General features: G+C 39.6%; 1 protein-coding gene across 1 annotated transcript in view; it reads left to right on the top strand.

The window, feature by feature from the left end:
- ERC2 (ELKS/RAB6-interacting/CAST family member 2) overlaps window positions 1-17,342 on the top strand; it is a 907,564-nt gene that overhangs the window by 537,367 nt on the left and 352,855 nt on the right. The window contains exon 14 of the mRNA XM_041762409.1: window positions 14,637-14,797. Within this exon, the coding sequence (XP_041618343.1) occupies window positions 14,637-14,797 (161 nt within the window). The remainder of the gene's footprint in view (window positions 1-14,636; window positions 14,798-17,342) is intronic.

The following is a 17,342-nucleotide window of genomic DNA, read 5'->3' as shown; positions in this document are numbered from 1 at the left end:
CTGAATACTCCAGTGATTCAAATGGGACCCAGTTCTAGTCCCTAAATTATATTCATCCATAAGCCTGTGGGTGCTGGTTGTATGCTAGATGCTATGTTCAAGCCTGGGAACACTGAGGAGAATGAGCCAAGGTTTTATTTGTTTGTTTTGTTTTTGTTTTTATTTTTTTACTCTTGAGAGCTCATGGCCCACATAATCTTAGGATAGCCCCCTCTAACAGTTATCCCATTATATTTTTACTCAACAATCAGACTCACATCCTGGTAAAGAGTAAGAGTAAGCCATCTATACTTCTTTGGTAAATCCCTTACCTTTTTTGAGCTTGAGTTACTCAGCAGTTAAATAAATGGCTTGCTTCTTTGGAAGTATGTAAGGATCAAATGGGTTATAGGAAACCATATTGATTGATATAATTATTACCTTTCTACAGTAGAGTTTCTTCTCTTCTTTTCTCCCTCTTGGCATCTCTCCCATAATTATTTACTGACCATATACTGTGTGTTTCAGAAGATGCTGGGTCCAGTGGGAGGATCAAGGATGCATTAGACTCCCTGTGATCAAGGACCAAGATGTCATACAGGGAAGCCCGTACCTATTTTGCTCAAGGCTGATGAAACCATGATGCAAGTGTCTTTAGAGCCTTAGGAAAGGGTTTGGAGTCAGGCTTGATTTGGACTAATTGAAATTTGTCATAATCAACAGGTATCTCCTGCAGAGCCAAGACTGTAGGAGAACTCAGAGTAAAAAAGGCCTCCTTCTTTCATCCTTCCTCCTTGGAAATGCCTCAGAACCATTCCTTACATCACATGAAAGTATGCCTATTTGAGAAAACTGCCCCAATTTGTTGAATAGGAATGAATAGACAGTAATAGAGGTGGCTTAGTGGCATGAACAAATGGTTCTGATTTTTTTAAGACCTGACAGATAATTTTGAGTGATGTAGAAATAAAATAATAGCAAAACCAGAAAATGTTACACAAGCATAAAACAAACAAGCAAACAACCATACTGGACTTCCAAAACCCATAGGAACTTTATTAAGGAATAGTAATGAAATGAGCAGCATTCAAGTGCATTGTGGGGTAGAGTGAGGTGGCAAGAATGACTGTTGACAGCTCTGGAGTCACCAACACTCAAGCACTCCCTGGTGAATGGGGATTATAATCAGCATAAATCTAAGTGACTGTCAGGAGCAAAGTAGCCTTGCCCGGAAGTGTGGCCTGAGTTAAGATTATTTTGGCTGAGGGTAGCTGCCACTGTAACTGCCACCAGAGGGCTCCGCCCTGCTCTGGACTTCTGCTTTATAACTCTTTTTTGGAAGCTGGTTTACCAGCAACCAGTTGTTCCATGGGAGCAGAATAAGTCCTATGCAGACCTTCCTTGGTCACAGTGTTTTAGAGATTGTTCTTTTTTTAACTTAATAATTCATATTTGCAGCAAAAGTACAAAGAAGAATGTAATAGATTACCTGAAATCTCTATGCCTAGAAACAAACTCGTCATTAATATTTGGATGTGTTTCCTTCCAGTCATTTTGTTTTCTGTGACTATACATTTAAAAACCTACATATAGTTGGAATTGTATTTACCATTTACTAACTTGCTTTTCTTTCTTGGGATTTCATGAACTTCTTTCCCTTATATTCAGTCTTCCTACTTAATGTTTAATATCTGTCCAACATCTCAACAATTGGATGCCTCTAATTTCTTATCTAATTTCTTTTCAACATTTATACACACACACATATTTTAATTTATTTAACTCATTTATTTGGAAGGTGAGTGTACATATGTATGTATTTATGTATTCATTTGTATTTATGCGTGTGTATACTTATATACACACATACATGCAAAGTTTTAATTCTGACTTTTATAAACAAAACTATGATGAACATATTTATTATATACTCGAGTAATTTCCTCAGGAAGCATACCTTATGATATCCTTAGGATAATTTACTAAAATAGGATCATGGATCAAATGGTAATTCATGAACTGTAGTGGATTTAAAGGAATTTAAAAGTTTTCCTCACATATTCAAAACAGATAAAATTTCCACAAAGATTGAAATAATTTCTTTTTTTTAGGGATGCCTGGGTGGCTTAGCAGTTGAGTGTCTACCTTCAGCTCAGGGAGTGATCTCAGGCCAGGGGATTGAGTACCTCATCAGGCTCCCTGGGAGAAGCGGGCTTCTCCCTCTATGTCTCTGTCTCTCTCTCTGTGTCTCTTATGAATAAATAAGTAAATAAAATCTCTAAGAAAGTAAATAATTTCTTTTTTATTTTAAGATTTAATTTGTTATTCGAGAGAGCAAGCAGGCAGTGGAGGTAGGGGAGAGAAGGGTAGAGGAAGAGGGAGAAAGAATCCTAAGAGGACTCCACACTGAGCATGAAGCCTGCATGGGGCTAAATTTGATGATCATGAGATCACCACCTGAGCCAAAACCAGGAGTCAGGCACTTAACTGACTGTATCACCCAGGTACCCCAAAGATTGAAATAATATCTAAACATCACTGGACAATAAAGTTGTAAAACTTAGATGCTCTGGCTCTTTCCAGTACAGTAGCCACTAAATTTGGCTATTTAAATTTAAATTTAAATTTAGATCAAACTACTTTACAGATTCAGTTCCTCAGTTGTACCACCAACGTTTCCAGTGCTCTGTAGTCACATGTAGTTAGTGATATGTGTATTGGACGATGCAAGTGAAAACTTTGCCATCGTCATAGGAAGTTCTTTTGTATAATGCTGCTCTAATATCTTCAACAAGTTCCTTCATGTTGTATTTGAAATTCAGCTAAGTTAGACTAAAATATGAACAATACATATTTGAGAGTGATTCATTTGGTTTGTTACAGATTCCCTAGTAAAAAATTTCACCATTCCATTGAAGACATAAAATACTGTGTCTCTCTGAAAATGGAGAAAGAAAATGGAAATTGTAACTTTATCTTGCTTACTCATCCTCTATGAGGTTGAAAGCTAAGCACCAGTGTTTAAACTAACATCACTGTTGATAATGATTACAGGTTACTATGTGCTTGCTATGTGCCAGTGTGTAACTACTGCAAGTCAGGTATTCTTCACAAGGAGGTCAGGAGGTATGGTTGTTATCAATAGTTTATAGAGAAAGGAACTGATGTAAATAGAGGTCAAGAATCTTTTACAGAGTCACATAGCCAGCACATGCCTGGATCCTGATTGGGAGCTAAGTCTTCTGGCTTCAAGATCCATAGTCTTACCACTAGCTACACTGCTTCCAAGAACGTCTGAGACTGTTAGGGAGAAAACCAGCTCTTTGCTATGCTGAACAACTGTGCACATTTAAAGTAAAGAATGCTTCCCTATTGTTCAAGAAGCACCTACACAGCTTTTTTTCTCATGGAGGTTCCACTTGGTCTAATCTGGAATGAAGAATGCTCAGGGCATGGTGGAGAAACTTTTATTCATTTGTATTCCAACACTTTGATTTAGCAGAATCTAAGTCAGATGTATCTTACACATTTCTTCTCTATCTTCGATTATGGTCTGAAGTTTTGCTAATAAGCCTGGGGAGAAAAGAAGGAAAAAGGAGAAGTTAAAATGCAGTCAAAATCAAAGAGTTTGAGCCCAAACACACTCACTTGATGTGGGTATTGGTTTAATGCTGAAATATTAGAGGTGACACATTTAAGCAAATCTCCTAGATGCTTAAACTTTAGTGAGGAGGGAACAAATCCCAAATCACAGTACTGAGGGTGGTTAGGTCCAGGCAGAAAGCAGTCTGGGCATTTTCAGTTTCAACCTTTTCCAAAAGGTGTCACTCTAAGGCAGCAGTGGGGAGGTGGGAAGGAGGTGGAGATAGAAATGTCAGATAAGAGTAATTGGAAAAATAAGATTAGTAGCCCTCATTTTAACAGATTCTTCGCCATAAGCATCACTGTCTGAGAAGTTCTTGCTTTTGAGTAGGGAGGGTTTTGGTGTTTATCTTCACCTTCTGATCTCTGGGTGACCTCCTCTGTGCCCAGAGCGGAGCTGGGCCAGGTCCCAGCTATTCCCACAGGGCCAATTCACATTCCGTTGTGGCTATATCTTGGGATATGGGGATTCCATTGGCTCTGTGTTCTGGTACAAACTGAAAACTACCATCCTCTTGCACTTAGGACAAGTGAAGACAGAAAACCAGGATGAATGGTGAAGGCTAAGGCAGAAGGGCCCATGTATTTTTAAAACGTAGTTTAAAAAACTTTAAAAATTCCAAATCATTAACACAAAATAGACACTAACTCAATACTGACATATAATTTAGGAAAAAAATTGTTTTATCAAAATATTTGAAGATCAGTTCTTGCCAAGCAAGCCTCATGAAAAGCACAGGACGTTGCCACGTGTCAGGAAGAGACACACAAACTCAGAGTGGGGCTCTTGGCAGATAACTGAGAGAGAAGCTGGTTTTCAAATATTTAGTTAAACAACACAAATGTATGTGTAAGTTTAAGTCGACACATGTTAATGATTTAAGGTCTTAAACAGGTTTTTTATTTTATTGTTTTAAGGCTCCGCTGTTCACTCTAAAAGTTCCAACAGTTTCTCCAGAGCTGGGTGTAAGCACTAGACTCTTTAGAAATTCATTTAACGGCTTCATTATTCTTCAAGTGTATGGAGTTATGAATTATTCAAATGCAATTGAATAGTCCTGGTAATTTAACCATTTTATAAGACAGTTTTTATGATCTGCCACATGGAATGACTAATAAAATCAGAAATGGCACATAATCATTTGAGTGTTTTTTAAACTGGTGTGGCCTAACAGACATCTAGCTTAAAGAAACCATTAATTATTATGTTCTTCATTTGTAAAAAGAAGTTGACCGTATTTTAAAATGTAAGCTTTCTAGAAGTAATATCGGAATTCAATTTTGACATATTTGGGGACCTTGTCAGAGTTTAAGACTTAAGATGTTCCATTTTAAAATATACAAGATCCTTGAAGTTACCGTGAATTCTGTTTTCATTGAGGGTGGCATTTTAGGAATTAAACAGTTTTCTAAATTATTTTCCCCAAGAAATATTATTGTCTGGTGAATCACCAATAGATGTGCCTCTGAAAGAAGCAAATGCCATATTAAATCAAGACAAATATGTCATTTTCCTGCTGGACTTCTCAAAAGTGGTTATTGACTCAATCATTGTGATTCTCTAAGTAGCAATTCCCTAATGCACAGGACCACAGGTCCCCATAGCCTGGGTTACCAGCATCATTTTTTTCCTTCCTCTTCAATAAGCCACTCCCACTTGACTGATTTAGGGAGGTGGACCATGAGGCCTAGAGCAGGACTGGCTCTTGTTTCACTCTTGCTCATCACTCAGTACTTTTCTTTAATAGCTTTTTTGGGGAAAAAAAGATTAATTAATTAACTAATTAAAGAGAGAGAGGGAGAGACGGAGAGCAGGGGGAGAGGCAGAGGGAAAGGGAGAGAAATTCTCAAACAGACTGTCTGCTGAGCACAGAGCCTTATGTGAGCTGGATCCCAGGACTCAGATCATGACCTGAGCCAAAATCAAGCATCAGCCGTTTAAAAGATTGAGCCACCCAGCCATTCCTAGCTCTTTTTTTTTTTTTAAATCACAATTGTGATTAAATGGTTTTTGATTTATGCTTGTCTGCCAAACTAGACAGCTTCTGAAGATGAGCCTATCTCAAGTGTCCAGCAGAGTGCCCGGCACATAGGCAACAACCAGTAAGGTGGTGGAAAGAAGGAGGGAGTGCACATTTTCTAGGTCCCAGGGAAGAGCATGTAGAATACAGAGCAGGACTAAAAGATTCCTGCTTGTTGCCCAGCTCAAAGCTTGGGACCTTTTTAATGTGCCATCCTGAATCTCACAGGTTTCTGGGTGCTCTTAGTGGCTGCTGGGGTGACAGTGAATTTAGGTCTTCCTTGCATTCAGGAGCTGAGTAACGGAGCCCCCTCATCTCTATAGCAAGGAGAAGGTGCTTGAGGCAAACAGAGAGCAAGACCTGAAGGGTGTTTGGTGAGGATGGCAAGGGGACCACTGATTTATGGGGTAGGAAAGTATCAGTTTCAGACTCACACTTCATCCATCATTGCACTAAGTGAGTCAAAGGAGGGTGTTTCAGAATCATGCTTTTGCATTCCCCTTCCTGCCATTCTGCAGGTATTTATTGAGTATAGGCAGTGGTATTGTGTCAGGGGCTGAAGGGGCTTTCCAAAGAGGACAAAGATATGGTTCTTGTCCTCCAGCAGATTACAATCCAGTTGTAGCAACTAAGCATCCACATGAAAAGTTGTGCAGGAATATGAAGTGGTATTTGATTAGGTGGTAGAAAGTCAAGTGTAGACAGTAAGAACTGGGACTTGGTGGATGCCTGGGTGGCTCAGCGGTTGAGCATCTGCCTTTGGCTCAGGGCGTGATCCCGCAGTGCCGGGATTGAGCCTCACATCGAGCCTGCTTTTCCCTCTGCCTACGTCTCTGCCTCTCTCTCTCTCTGTCTCTCATGAATGAATAAATAAAATCTTAAAAAAAAAATCTTAAAAAAAAAAGAACTGGGACTTGGTACTTGGGTTGGATGAAAGAAATGTGATTAGGAACCCCTTCGAGGACAATGGTAACCGTCATGTACTAGACTTCCAGGGTATCCAGCAGAGAGGGCTGGATGCATTATGTGTATTACTTTTCTTTATGCTTGTGCCAATGCTATGCAGTAGCTTCTATCTCCTTCCTATTTTATAGGGGAGGACCTACAGGCTTAGAGAAAGATAAGGAATATACAGGGTTTCTAGACTAAGCTACACTTTGGAATCACTTTGGAATCATCCGCATCTTTAATGAAACACTAAAGCCTGATTCCCACTCAAACATTTTGATTTAATTGATGGAGATGCAACCATGGCATCAGGATTCTTAATATCGAGGTTCCTGAATGACTCAGTCAGTTGAGCGTCTGCCTTCAGCTCAGGTTGTGATCCCAGTGTCCTGTTGGCCTTCCCGCTCAGTGAGAGTCTGCTTCTCCCTCTGCCATTCCCTCTGTTCATGCTCTCTCTCTGTCAAATAAATAAATACATAAAATCTTTTTTTTTTTTTTTTAAATCTTTTTTTAAAAAGGAATTCTTAATATCTTTTCAAAGGATTTTAATGTACAACAAAGTTTAGGAAACACTGAGTTAAGATTGGCCTAAGGTCATAGAGACCCTATTGTGAAACCAAAACTTGATCCAGGTATGTGCTTGTCCAGCTTTTAATCACTGTAGCCTTCCTGCCATCCTGCATGTATTTATTGAGTATGTACACTAGCTAGAAGGAATGTCAGGGCTGTGAAGGAGGTCAGGGCTCTGTGACAGAACTTTAAGGGTAGAGTGATTTTGGGAACAGGAGGGGGTCATCACTGGCAGTCCAGATGTGCATGTGTGTGTGTGTGTGTATACAGTTGAGAATAGGTGACAGGAAGCACAACATTTGAATTCAGTAATAAGCAAACATAAGATGGGTTAAATACTTACCAGGCACTGTATTAATAAGAGTTGACACTTTTATGGCACAAAGAACTAGACATTGTTCTCAAGATATTACAGATATTAACCCATTGAATCTTTACAAAACCCCTGTGAGCTAAGTTTTGTTATTGGCCTCCCATCACAAGCTAGGAACCTGGGGCTCAGGGAACTTTTGTAACTCACCCAGAGTGCCACAGATAGTAAATGATAAGCTAGCTCCTGAATTCTAATTTCTTTCTTTCTTATTTATTTATTTATTTATTTATTTATTTATTTATTTATTTTTAAATAAATTTATTTTTTATTGGTGTTCAATTTGTCAACATACAGAATAACACCCAGTGCTCATCCCGTCAAGTGCCCACCACTCAGTCACCCCCACCCCCCACCCACCTCCCCTTCCACCACCCCTAGTTCATTTCCCAGAGTTAGGAGTCTTTCATGTTCTGTCCCCCTTTCTGATATTTCCCACTTATTTTTTCTCCTTTCCCCTTTATTCCCTTTCACTATTTTTTATATTCCCCAAATGAATGAGACCATATAATGTTTGTCCTTCTCCGATTGATTTATTTCACTCAGCATAATACCCTCCAGTTCCATCCACGTTGAAGCAAATGGTGGGTATTTGTTGTTTCTAATGGCTGAGTAATATCCCATTGTATACATAGACCACAGCTTCTTTATCCATTCATCTTTCGATGGACACCGAGGCTCCTTCCACAGTTTGGCTATTGTGGACATTGCTGCTATAAACATCGGGGTGCAGGTGTCCCGGTGTCTCACTGCATCTGTATCTTTGGGGTAAATCCCCAGCAGTGCAATTGCTGGGTCATAGGGTAGCTCTATGTTTAACTCTTTGAGGAACCTCCACACAGTTTTCCAGAGTAGCTGCACCAGTTCACATTCCCACCAACAGTGTAAGAGGGTTCCCTTTTCTCCACATCCTCTCCAACACTTGTGGTTTCCTGCCTTGTTAATTGTCCCCATTCTCACTGGTGTGAGGTGGTATCTCATTGTGGTTTTGATTTGTATTTCCCTGATGGCAAGTGATGCAGAGCATTTTCTCATGTGCTTGTTGGCCATGTCTATGTCTTCCTCTGTGAGATTTCTGTTCATGTCTTTTGCCCATTTCATGATTGGATTGTTTGTTTCTTTGCTGTTGAGTTTAATGAATTCTACTTTCTAAACACTGTGCTGTGCTACCTCTTTTGTTAAGAATGTACTGTTTTCATATTTGCCAGTATCTACACTAGGAACTTTACATTAATTGCTTCATTGTGTACTTGCAGAGACTCTTATGAGAAGTATTGTTGTTACAGATGAGAAAACTCAGACCAAGATTCTGACTGACATATGGTAAAACAGGTATTATTAGTACAGTCTGATTTCATAATCATGCTTTTAATCATTCCTCAGCATTTTATTTTTTAATATTTTATTTATTTATTTGAGAGAGAGAGAATGAGCAAGAGAGAGAGAGAGAGCATGAGCAGGGGGAGGAGCAGAGGGAGAAGGAGAAGCAGACTCCTTGCTGAGCAGGGGGCCTCATGCAGGATTTGATTCCAGGACTCTGGAATCATGATTTGAGCTGAAGACAGACGCTTAACTGACTGAGCCACCCAGGTGCCCCCATTCTCAGCATTTTAAAATACGTTAAATTTTTTTTTATTCAAAATCCTGAGTAGAATTCTATATATAAAACAAAAGTAGAACAACTCCCTTTGGGACACCCGGGTGGCTCAGTGGTTGAGTATCTGCCTTTGGCTCAGGTCATGATCCTGGGGTCCTGGAATTGGGTCCCGCATCAGGCTCCCCCAATAGGGAGCCTGCTTCTCCCTCTGCCTGTGTCTCTGCGTCTCTCTCTGTGTATTTCATGAATGAATAAATAAAATCTTAAAAAAAAAAAAGAACAGCTTCCTTGAGTGTGGGATGGTAGAGAAAGATCTCTGCTGATTCACATTCCTCCCATGTCATTGACCTATTTATCAGTCCCTAGATGTCCTTGGGAAGCCCTGGTGCTCAAGGGAACACATTTTGAAAACCACTACCGTGGGTAATTGGTAACTTCTTGAGATGTTGGAGCCAGGCCAGTGATATTTAGACGAAATATTGGTGGGTTAGGTATATTGATTTGGAAGTAGAGATAAATTATGACAGTGAGTCCTGTGGGACACCTTTGAATCTCAGACCCATAGGGCCCAGTATAAAGATACTTTCAAACACATACAGTCAAAACAGGTGAAAAAAATCAAAAGGTAGTCTAATTCTTCAATTTGTGTCTTTGGAAAACACTGAAAGGGCCCCAGAAATAGCCCCTAGCAACATTTTCCTCCGTCCCTTTTCTCTTCTTTGCAATTTCCTTATTGTGCCCTGAAAACATACCTCTCTCATCCAAGTTTCAGAGCTTATTCTTCCTCTCTCTGTTCTGACTTCCTTCTCCTTATTACACAGATCATCATAGCCTGTGCTTCAATGTCCTGTACCTTTGTACTTAGTTTCTCAAGTTCACTTTGCTACCCACATATCCTAAAATCCAGGACTGGACCTGGCTGAGAGATACACTATGATGGGGAGAAGCTGATCAGACGAAGCCATGTCCTTGTTTAGGATAGGAGATAGAGTCAAAGGCTAGGAATACACACACACACGCACACACACACACACACACACTCAGTCATGCAATTATTTTCAACCTCATTAGGAATGTGGGAGTGGAAGGGATGTGAGTTTGTGATGTCAAAAGTAATGATAGGAAAGAATGATGGGGGCACCTGGGAGGCTCAGTTGGTTAAGTGTGTCTGCCTTTGGCTCAGGTCATGATCCCAGGGTTCTGGGATTGAGCCCTGAGTCCGGCTCCTTGCTCAGCAGGGAGTCTGCTTCTAACTCTCCCTCTGCCCTTCCCACCCACCACTTGTGCTCTCTCAGGAGTGCTCTCTCTTTTTCTCCATCTCTCTCTCTCTCTCTCAAACAAAATCTTTAAAAAAAAAAAGATGGATATGAGAAGTATTTCCAAAATAGAGCCATATGACTTAATGATGAACTGAAAATAAAAGAGGAAGGAGAGGAAAGAGACAGATGTGGTTCTGAGGTCTTAAACATGAATTACTGAGTAAAGATTAGGGTGTTGGACCTGTGGATGTGTTAGAAAGTGGCAGGTTGAGAGAGAAAAGGAGTAGGTAGTAGGGATTCAGTTTAGGCATGTGTGCATGGATCATGAATTGGCTTTTGGTCATCTTGCATCTAAAGTGATATTAGGACATCCAAATGAAAGTGATCAACAGGTGGTTAGGTATGTGAAAGAGGTCAAGGGAGTAAAAGATAAAGTTTGAAAGGTATCTATGCATATGTGAGAGCTGTGGAAACAGACTCAGTTCTTCTCCTAAGGATACACGTGGATGATGAAAATGTTTCTAGGACAGAGTAATAAGAGGAAGGATCCAATTATAGACTGCAGGAAGGTGAAGAATTTACAAAAGAAACATGGGAAATAGGTTCCCAATCTAAAAGAGAGCTTCAGAGAACCCAAGGTAAGAGTTGATTTTAGGGAAATGTTGGATGGATATGACCCCACTAACCCATTAAATCTATTACAAAGGGCTATTTAATTACAAGGGGGGAAATTCTCATGATACATTTATTGAAAACTGTTTGGGAAATTGTATATAGCATCCCAGTTATACATACACGGATGGAGAGAGAGAAATGGAGAAATTATAACAAAATGTGTATATTGTTTATTTCCAGGTAGCAGGATTTTGGGTGATCTTAATGAAAAAGGATGTCATTATTTTATCTTAAAAAGAGAAATTTTAAATGTTTATATCTGTATCTTTTACAATTTGTACAGTGAGTGTACTTTATTCTCATTAAGAAGAAAAATTATTTTATTGACATCAGTTAGAAAAGAATAAATAATATAGAGGCTACGTCATCTCATTTACTGCCCACAAACATGGAACAGAATAAGCAGCCTGGTTCTGTGTTTCCTGGCAGGGAAACTGAAGCTGAAAGAGATGTAGGAACTTGTGTCAGTCACATAGTAAGTGATGGAGCTAGGATTCTAACATGGGCCTTTTTAAGGCACAAGTTACATATACATGGTTAAAATGTTATATCAAATGAGAGGAAAAAGTTGGCTGTGCAAACTATACCTTATGAAAAGATATGTTGGGGGCACCTGCGTGGCTCAGTCAGTTAAGCATCTGCCTTCAGCTCAGGTCATGATCTCAGGTCCTGGGATTGAGCCCCATGTCAGGCTCTCTGCTCAGCAGGGAGTCTGTTTATCCCTCTCTCTGTCCCTCCCTCTGTTCATGTTCTCTCTCTCTCTTCTCAAATAGATAAATAAAATCTTTAAAAAAAAAAAAAAGACATGTGGCAAGAAGGAAGATACCAGTGGTGCAAGTATAGAGTTTCCATGGTATAGCAAGAGTGAAAAGCAGTTTTCTTTCTTGATGAGAGGGGACTGGTGGTGGGGAGATGGAGGCAGGTGTAGGGCACTTGATAAGAAGTGTGACAGTTTACCTGGCCTGTGGTAACAGACAGTCCATCATCTCAAGGTGTATAACAAAAGAGGTTTATACCTTGCTTAGGTGATATGGGTTGGCCTTGGGCTTTGTTGTGGTCACTCAGAGACTCAGGCTGAAGGAGACACCATCTGAAACACACTTTTATAGTCACAGGGAAAAGGGAGGGTTGGGGTTGAATACTAGCACTTAGATGCTTTACCTGGAAATGACAATGATTTTATTGGCCAGAACCTCAGCCCAATTAAAATGGAGGGGCAAAGTGTAGCTGTACCACGTGCCCCTAAAGAGGAGAACGGGAATATTGTGAACCACTCTAATGACCACCACAACAGGGAGAATATTACTTGCTTTTTTAATGCTCCTGATTTCGTGTCAAAAGAAATAGTTGGCAGAACTCTAGTAGATGTTTAATACAGGAGGTATCATGGGCATCACCCAGGAAACTGAGACTCAAAGAATCAAGTGATCATTTGTACAGTCACAGAGAGAAACAGTGGCCGTGTGAAGACTAGAACTGTGTGTCTGAGGCCAGTGACCCCCAGTGGCTCTCAGTGTGCAATACTCTCTGGCCTGGGGTATGTGATTTTGGAGGAGTGGTGGCCATGGCCTAGGAAACTATTGGAGACTCTGCTTGCAAGGTGTTGAGAATAGCAGTCTCACCTCATACTGGGAGTTGTTGATGCTGGAAGCCAATGGTATCTCCATCAGTAGAAACTCTGGACTGCATCTCTTAGACGCCCAGGTTTCTCTATATGGTTATTGCTGAAATGACCAAGGAAGACTGCAAATCACTACTCTAAAAGTGTAATCGTGAAAGTTGAGTTAACATAAAACTAGCTGAGGCTGGCCCCAAGCAGTAAAGTGGCAGGTGAATTAAATACCTGGAAACCCAGTGGAGCAGCTCTGTGTCTGTAGATTGCAGACAGGTCAGCTTCAACTTAATGAGAGAGAGTTCAGCTGGTGAGAATCCTGGATAGTGTCCTTCTCTGGGATCAGTAGTGCATTCAGAATAGAGAGCAATTTATGAAAGGAAATGGGGTCATGAGGACATAGGCCATCCTATAGAGAGTTAGGCAGACTAAATCTGAGTTGGTACTTGGAATGAACATAGTTCTGATCTTTTTTTACACTGCTATCAAAAATGGGAGGAGGGAAGGAGGAAAAATATCTGCTTCAGTCTCACTAAAGCATTGCTTTGCAGAAGATCTGCTAGTCATACTTATAATATTCTATAAATTTACATCAGAAATTATTACAATTGTTTTTTAAATTTTGTATATTTCTAAAGTTAAAGAATAATACTATTTATTCTACACTTAAGCAGGTGTGGTTCTGGGACTTCCATGGTTAACCGTCATATTCCTTGCTTTTTAAACTATTTTTGGTTTTGGCTTTGACTTACATTATATGGTCATCAAATTCCTCTTTTTATCAGGGAAAAAAATGGAAGGTTTTCTGAATCCTAAGAGCATGTAATTTACCTTGGATGTGAACTCTAATGCTTATTCTGAAAAAATTCCATGTAAAACTGAAGAAATTGTGTAGAAATTCTTTATGAATTGCAACCTAACATGTCATTGACACATTTTGAAGGGCATTTTGTTGACTTTAGTGATGGATGATCCCATTCTGCCAAATTCAGCTGGAAGGGGGGGTAGCTTAGAAACCCAAATATCAACCCTGGAATCTAGAAACTTCCTGGAACCATGGTTTTAAATCAGCAGGGTGGATGCGGCCTGCATCTGTGCAAGGGATGGCATTTCACTGGCTCGCTCCACGGAAGTCTCTGGAACAGAATTGTAAACACCAGCCCTCTTTGTTGTGTGTTGGCTTTTAAAAGCCCCCAATGGTTTGGGGAGGATAAGGCCTTGCCTTGGGGCTCCCTGGTCCAATTTTTTGGGACCTGGCTAAAAATCCTGGATATTTGATAGTCTGGCTTATTTCTATGGTGTATTAGCACCCTATAAAAGTTACATGTCATTTATTTCAAGTTTAGAACCCTCTCAAACTTCAGGGGCAAACCAAACTTGAACCTTTTGTGGCTGGAATTCTGTTTACCTTTGGCCAAACTTTACTTCCTGAATATGAGGCAGGGAGGTGAGGTGAGAGGGGGCTCCTGAGGCCCCTTGGACATCAAATCGCTTTTGCCAAACAATGCTTTGATAGGTTAAAACATGAATGAATCTGAAACACGTAGATTAACTTCCTGTCAGAATACTCTGGGGCCTACACACAAAAGTATATTGTGCTGGGCAAATGCATTTTGAGTGTTCCCTTCCGCCAACTGTGAGGCAGTATCTGAGATTTTTTGCCAAACACAGGTTGAAATTGGGTCAAGCCAGTTACCTTCCACTTCTAATAAATATATAAATAGTTTCTATAAAGGTTATTGGACAATCCAATTGAATAAGAACTTTGGATAAATTTGGACATTACTTGTGTTTGAAACATTTATTTTCAACCAGCGACAAAGAAAGAATGAGCTCTAAGATACAGTGCCCTGTTCAAGGATGGCTATGATTCCTTTGTGTCTATTGTCAGTATATAGGCTAGCAAGGAAGTCCTGGTGCTTAAATGAAGGAGAAATAACACACCATTCGATGTGCCTTTCAGATAGAGGAACTGATGAATGCATTGGAGAAGACCAGACAGGAACTGGATGCTACCAAGGCACGCCTGGCCTCCACACAGCAGTCCCTGGCTGAAAAAGAAGCACATTTGGCCAATCTCCGGATAGAAAGGAGAAAACAGCTGGAGGAGATCCTGGAGATGAAGTGAGTATCCATTTTTGTTTTCCTAGTTTCTCTTTTCTAACTTTTCTTTAGGGATGGGGAAAGAAAGTCTATAGAAGACAAAGAAAGAGCTTGAAGAAAGAATAATTTAGCCAACACTTAACTGTTCATTTTTGTGACTCTGCTTCTTATATTTTTTTAAATTATAGCTTCCATGTCCCAATTTGCACATTTTTCATATCTGTTATTAAAAAAAATTCAGCATTAAATTTTGTGCGTCTGTGTTTTGTGGATGGCGCTATTATTCTTAGATTTGTCTCAAAGGTTTGAGCTGGCCAAGAGACAGAGTCCTCATTAAGCACAATAGTAATTTGAGTGCTGCTTAAAGTTAAGTGGAAACTTTTCTGAGGAGGTATTTCCTAATTGTGACTATAACTTTGCTAATTATATTCTTTTCACATGTGTACAATGTGTAGCTTGTGTTGGCTTTCATAGAGTCTCAAGGTTGGCACCTCTTTGTTTAGAAAGCAAGGACTCTGATTTGCTGGGTGATAAAAACAGACTTGGAAATCCCACTGCCACCTCCTCCCCCTCACCCAAAGGTAGGGTAGGTGAGGGATATGGGGAAACTGGAACCAATCTCTTTCTTTGATTTAATCAATAAAGTGTGGCCTCATGCTGGGCAGTGATCCTTCCTGTGGGCCTGTGACACACCCATCTCCACCTAGCTCTTATTTCATTCTTACAATGAAATAATATTACCATGGAAGAACATAGGAAAGAAAATTATTCAAAGTTTTTAAAAATAATCACTTGCTATGGATCCATTTCTAAAGAAGTAGGCAAGAAGCAGCATCTCTCTATATAAATTAAGATGAAATAATCACTAAGATATAATTTAACTTCCTTCCACAATAAGGAAAACGTACATAATTATGGCATCTTAAGCCTGTAACATAGACTTTGAAATTGGTGGCTAGGTATGGAAGCATGACCTTATCCTGACCCCACAAGTCTTACACATGGTTAACATTAAACCCAGAAAGCTTAGATCATGGAAAATATGGAATGAAATATTTTAAACGATTTAATAATGAGGACAAAACTTTTATTCCTTGTCAACTACCTCAGTTTCTCCAATACCAAAGAATAAGTATTTTTAATGCATAAATTTGCATCTTTCCTAATTAAACAGTGTATAATAGAAACAGATATTATTATCCTTAGTTTAGAAGTGAGTGAACTGAGATTCAGAGAGATTTCAAATAATTTGCTTATGGCCATCTGGCCAGGATTAAAACTGAAATCTTCTACTTCAAGCTCCCTTTCTACTGTCTTATTTCCTCATGGAGCTTATGTGAATTCCACCAAGCCTGGAACTTGGTTTGCTTTGAGTCACTGTGGATAACAGACTGCCTAGAACAGCAGCATATGGTAAATGCTCAATAATTGTTTATTGAATGAGTGAATAGATTGAATGCAAAGACTAGATTTATTGTAGCTAAGAAGAAAAGTATTTCAAACAGCTATGACATTACCAGCTTGATCAATAATTTATTAACAATAGCAGTCCATTGATTCCGTGAGGCTTTATTCTTTTCCATTCACCAGTCCCACTTCTGCCTCCTTGTGTGTTGTGATGTATGAAGTTCAGCCTAGTTTCTCTCATTGTTCTCCAGCTATTCCCAAGTTAACTCTTTATCTCTTGGAGTGATTTATTATGACTTTTAAAGGAAACTTCCATTACTTCCTGTTTATAAAAAGGACATATACTTTCAGCATTTTGAGAGAGCAAGTAATGGTGAAACACACTGGTTTGGGAGTCATCAGATCTAGGTTGGAATCCAGTTTCTTCCACTTGGCGGCCGTATGATTTAGGGGAAATGACCTTAACATCGCTGGCCCTTCTGTTTCCTCCTATAATGACTTTGGTGGGGTGTTTGAGAGGAGAGGCACTCAGGAGGGCTTGGCACAAGGAAAATGATATATGTGTGTAAATGACGCTATCAGCCAATGAAAATATGTCATTTGTTTAGTATACTTTGTGAAGAGTATCATTTATCTAAAATTTGGATTTATTTTTCTTAAACATATAAACCTTTTCCGTGTGTATGTTTTCCCACTTAATTTCATGATTTCAGATAGCACCTAACTAAGACCTCTTTTGGTGAATTGCCATATTATTGCTCAAGTGCTTAATCTTCTGCCACTGCAAAATAAATACAGAATTCTTCTGTTAATTCCTTTGGTAAGAGTAACAAAGCCCTGCTTCATTAAGCCCAATATGGACTCTATTCACTATTTAACTGGCCCAGAAGCCTCACTTATGGGCTCCTTCCCAGGACCATAGGGACACAGGTACAAGGCAATTATATTGACCAACAACTTCAACTTGATTCAGGGGCCTCCTGGGCTATTCATGTCAACCAGCTAGTTTGATCAATCTTGATTTTTAAACTGAGTTGACATATTGGTTACTGGACACTAACTGAGTCAGTGTAGGTTAGTGGAAACAATCAGATGGATATATCCCTGCCCGTATTTACTATCATTCTGTGCCGAGCATTATTGGTTTTCTTTCAATTGG

This window comes from Vulpes lagopus, chromosome 7 (genome assembly GCF_018345385.1).
Source record: "Vulpes lagopus strain Blue_001 chromosome 7, ASM1834538v1, whole genome shotgun sequence".
NCBI classification, from domain to species: domain Eukaryota; kingdom Metazoa; phylum Chordata; class Mammalia; order Carnivora; family Canidae; genus Vulpes; species Vulpes lagopus.
Note: the sequence above shows the minus strand (reverse complement) of the source record. Positions and strands in the feature narration are given on the sequence as shown.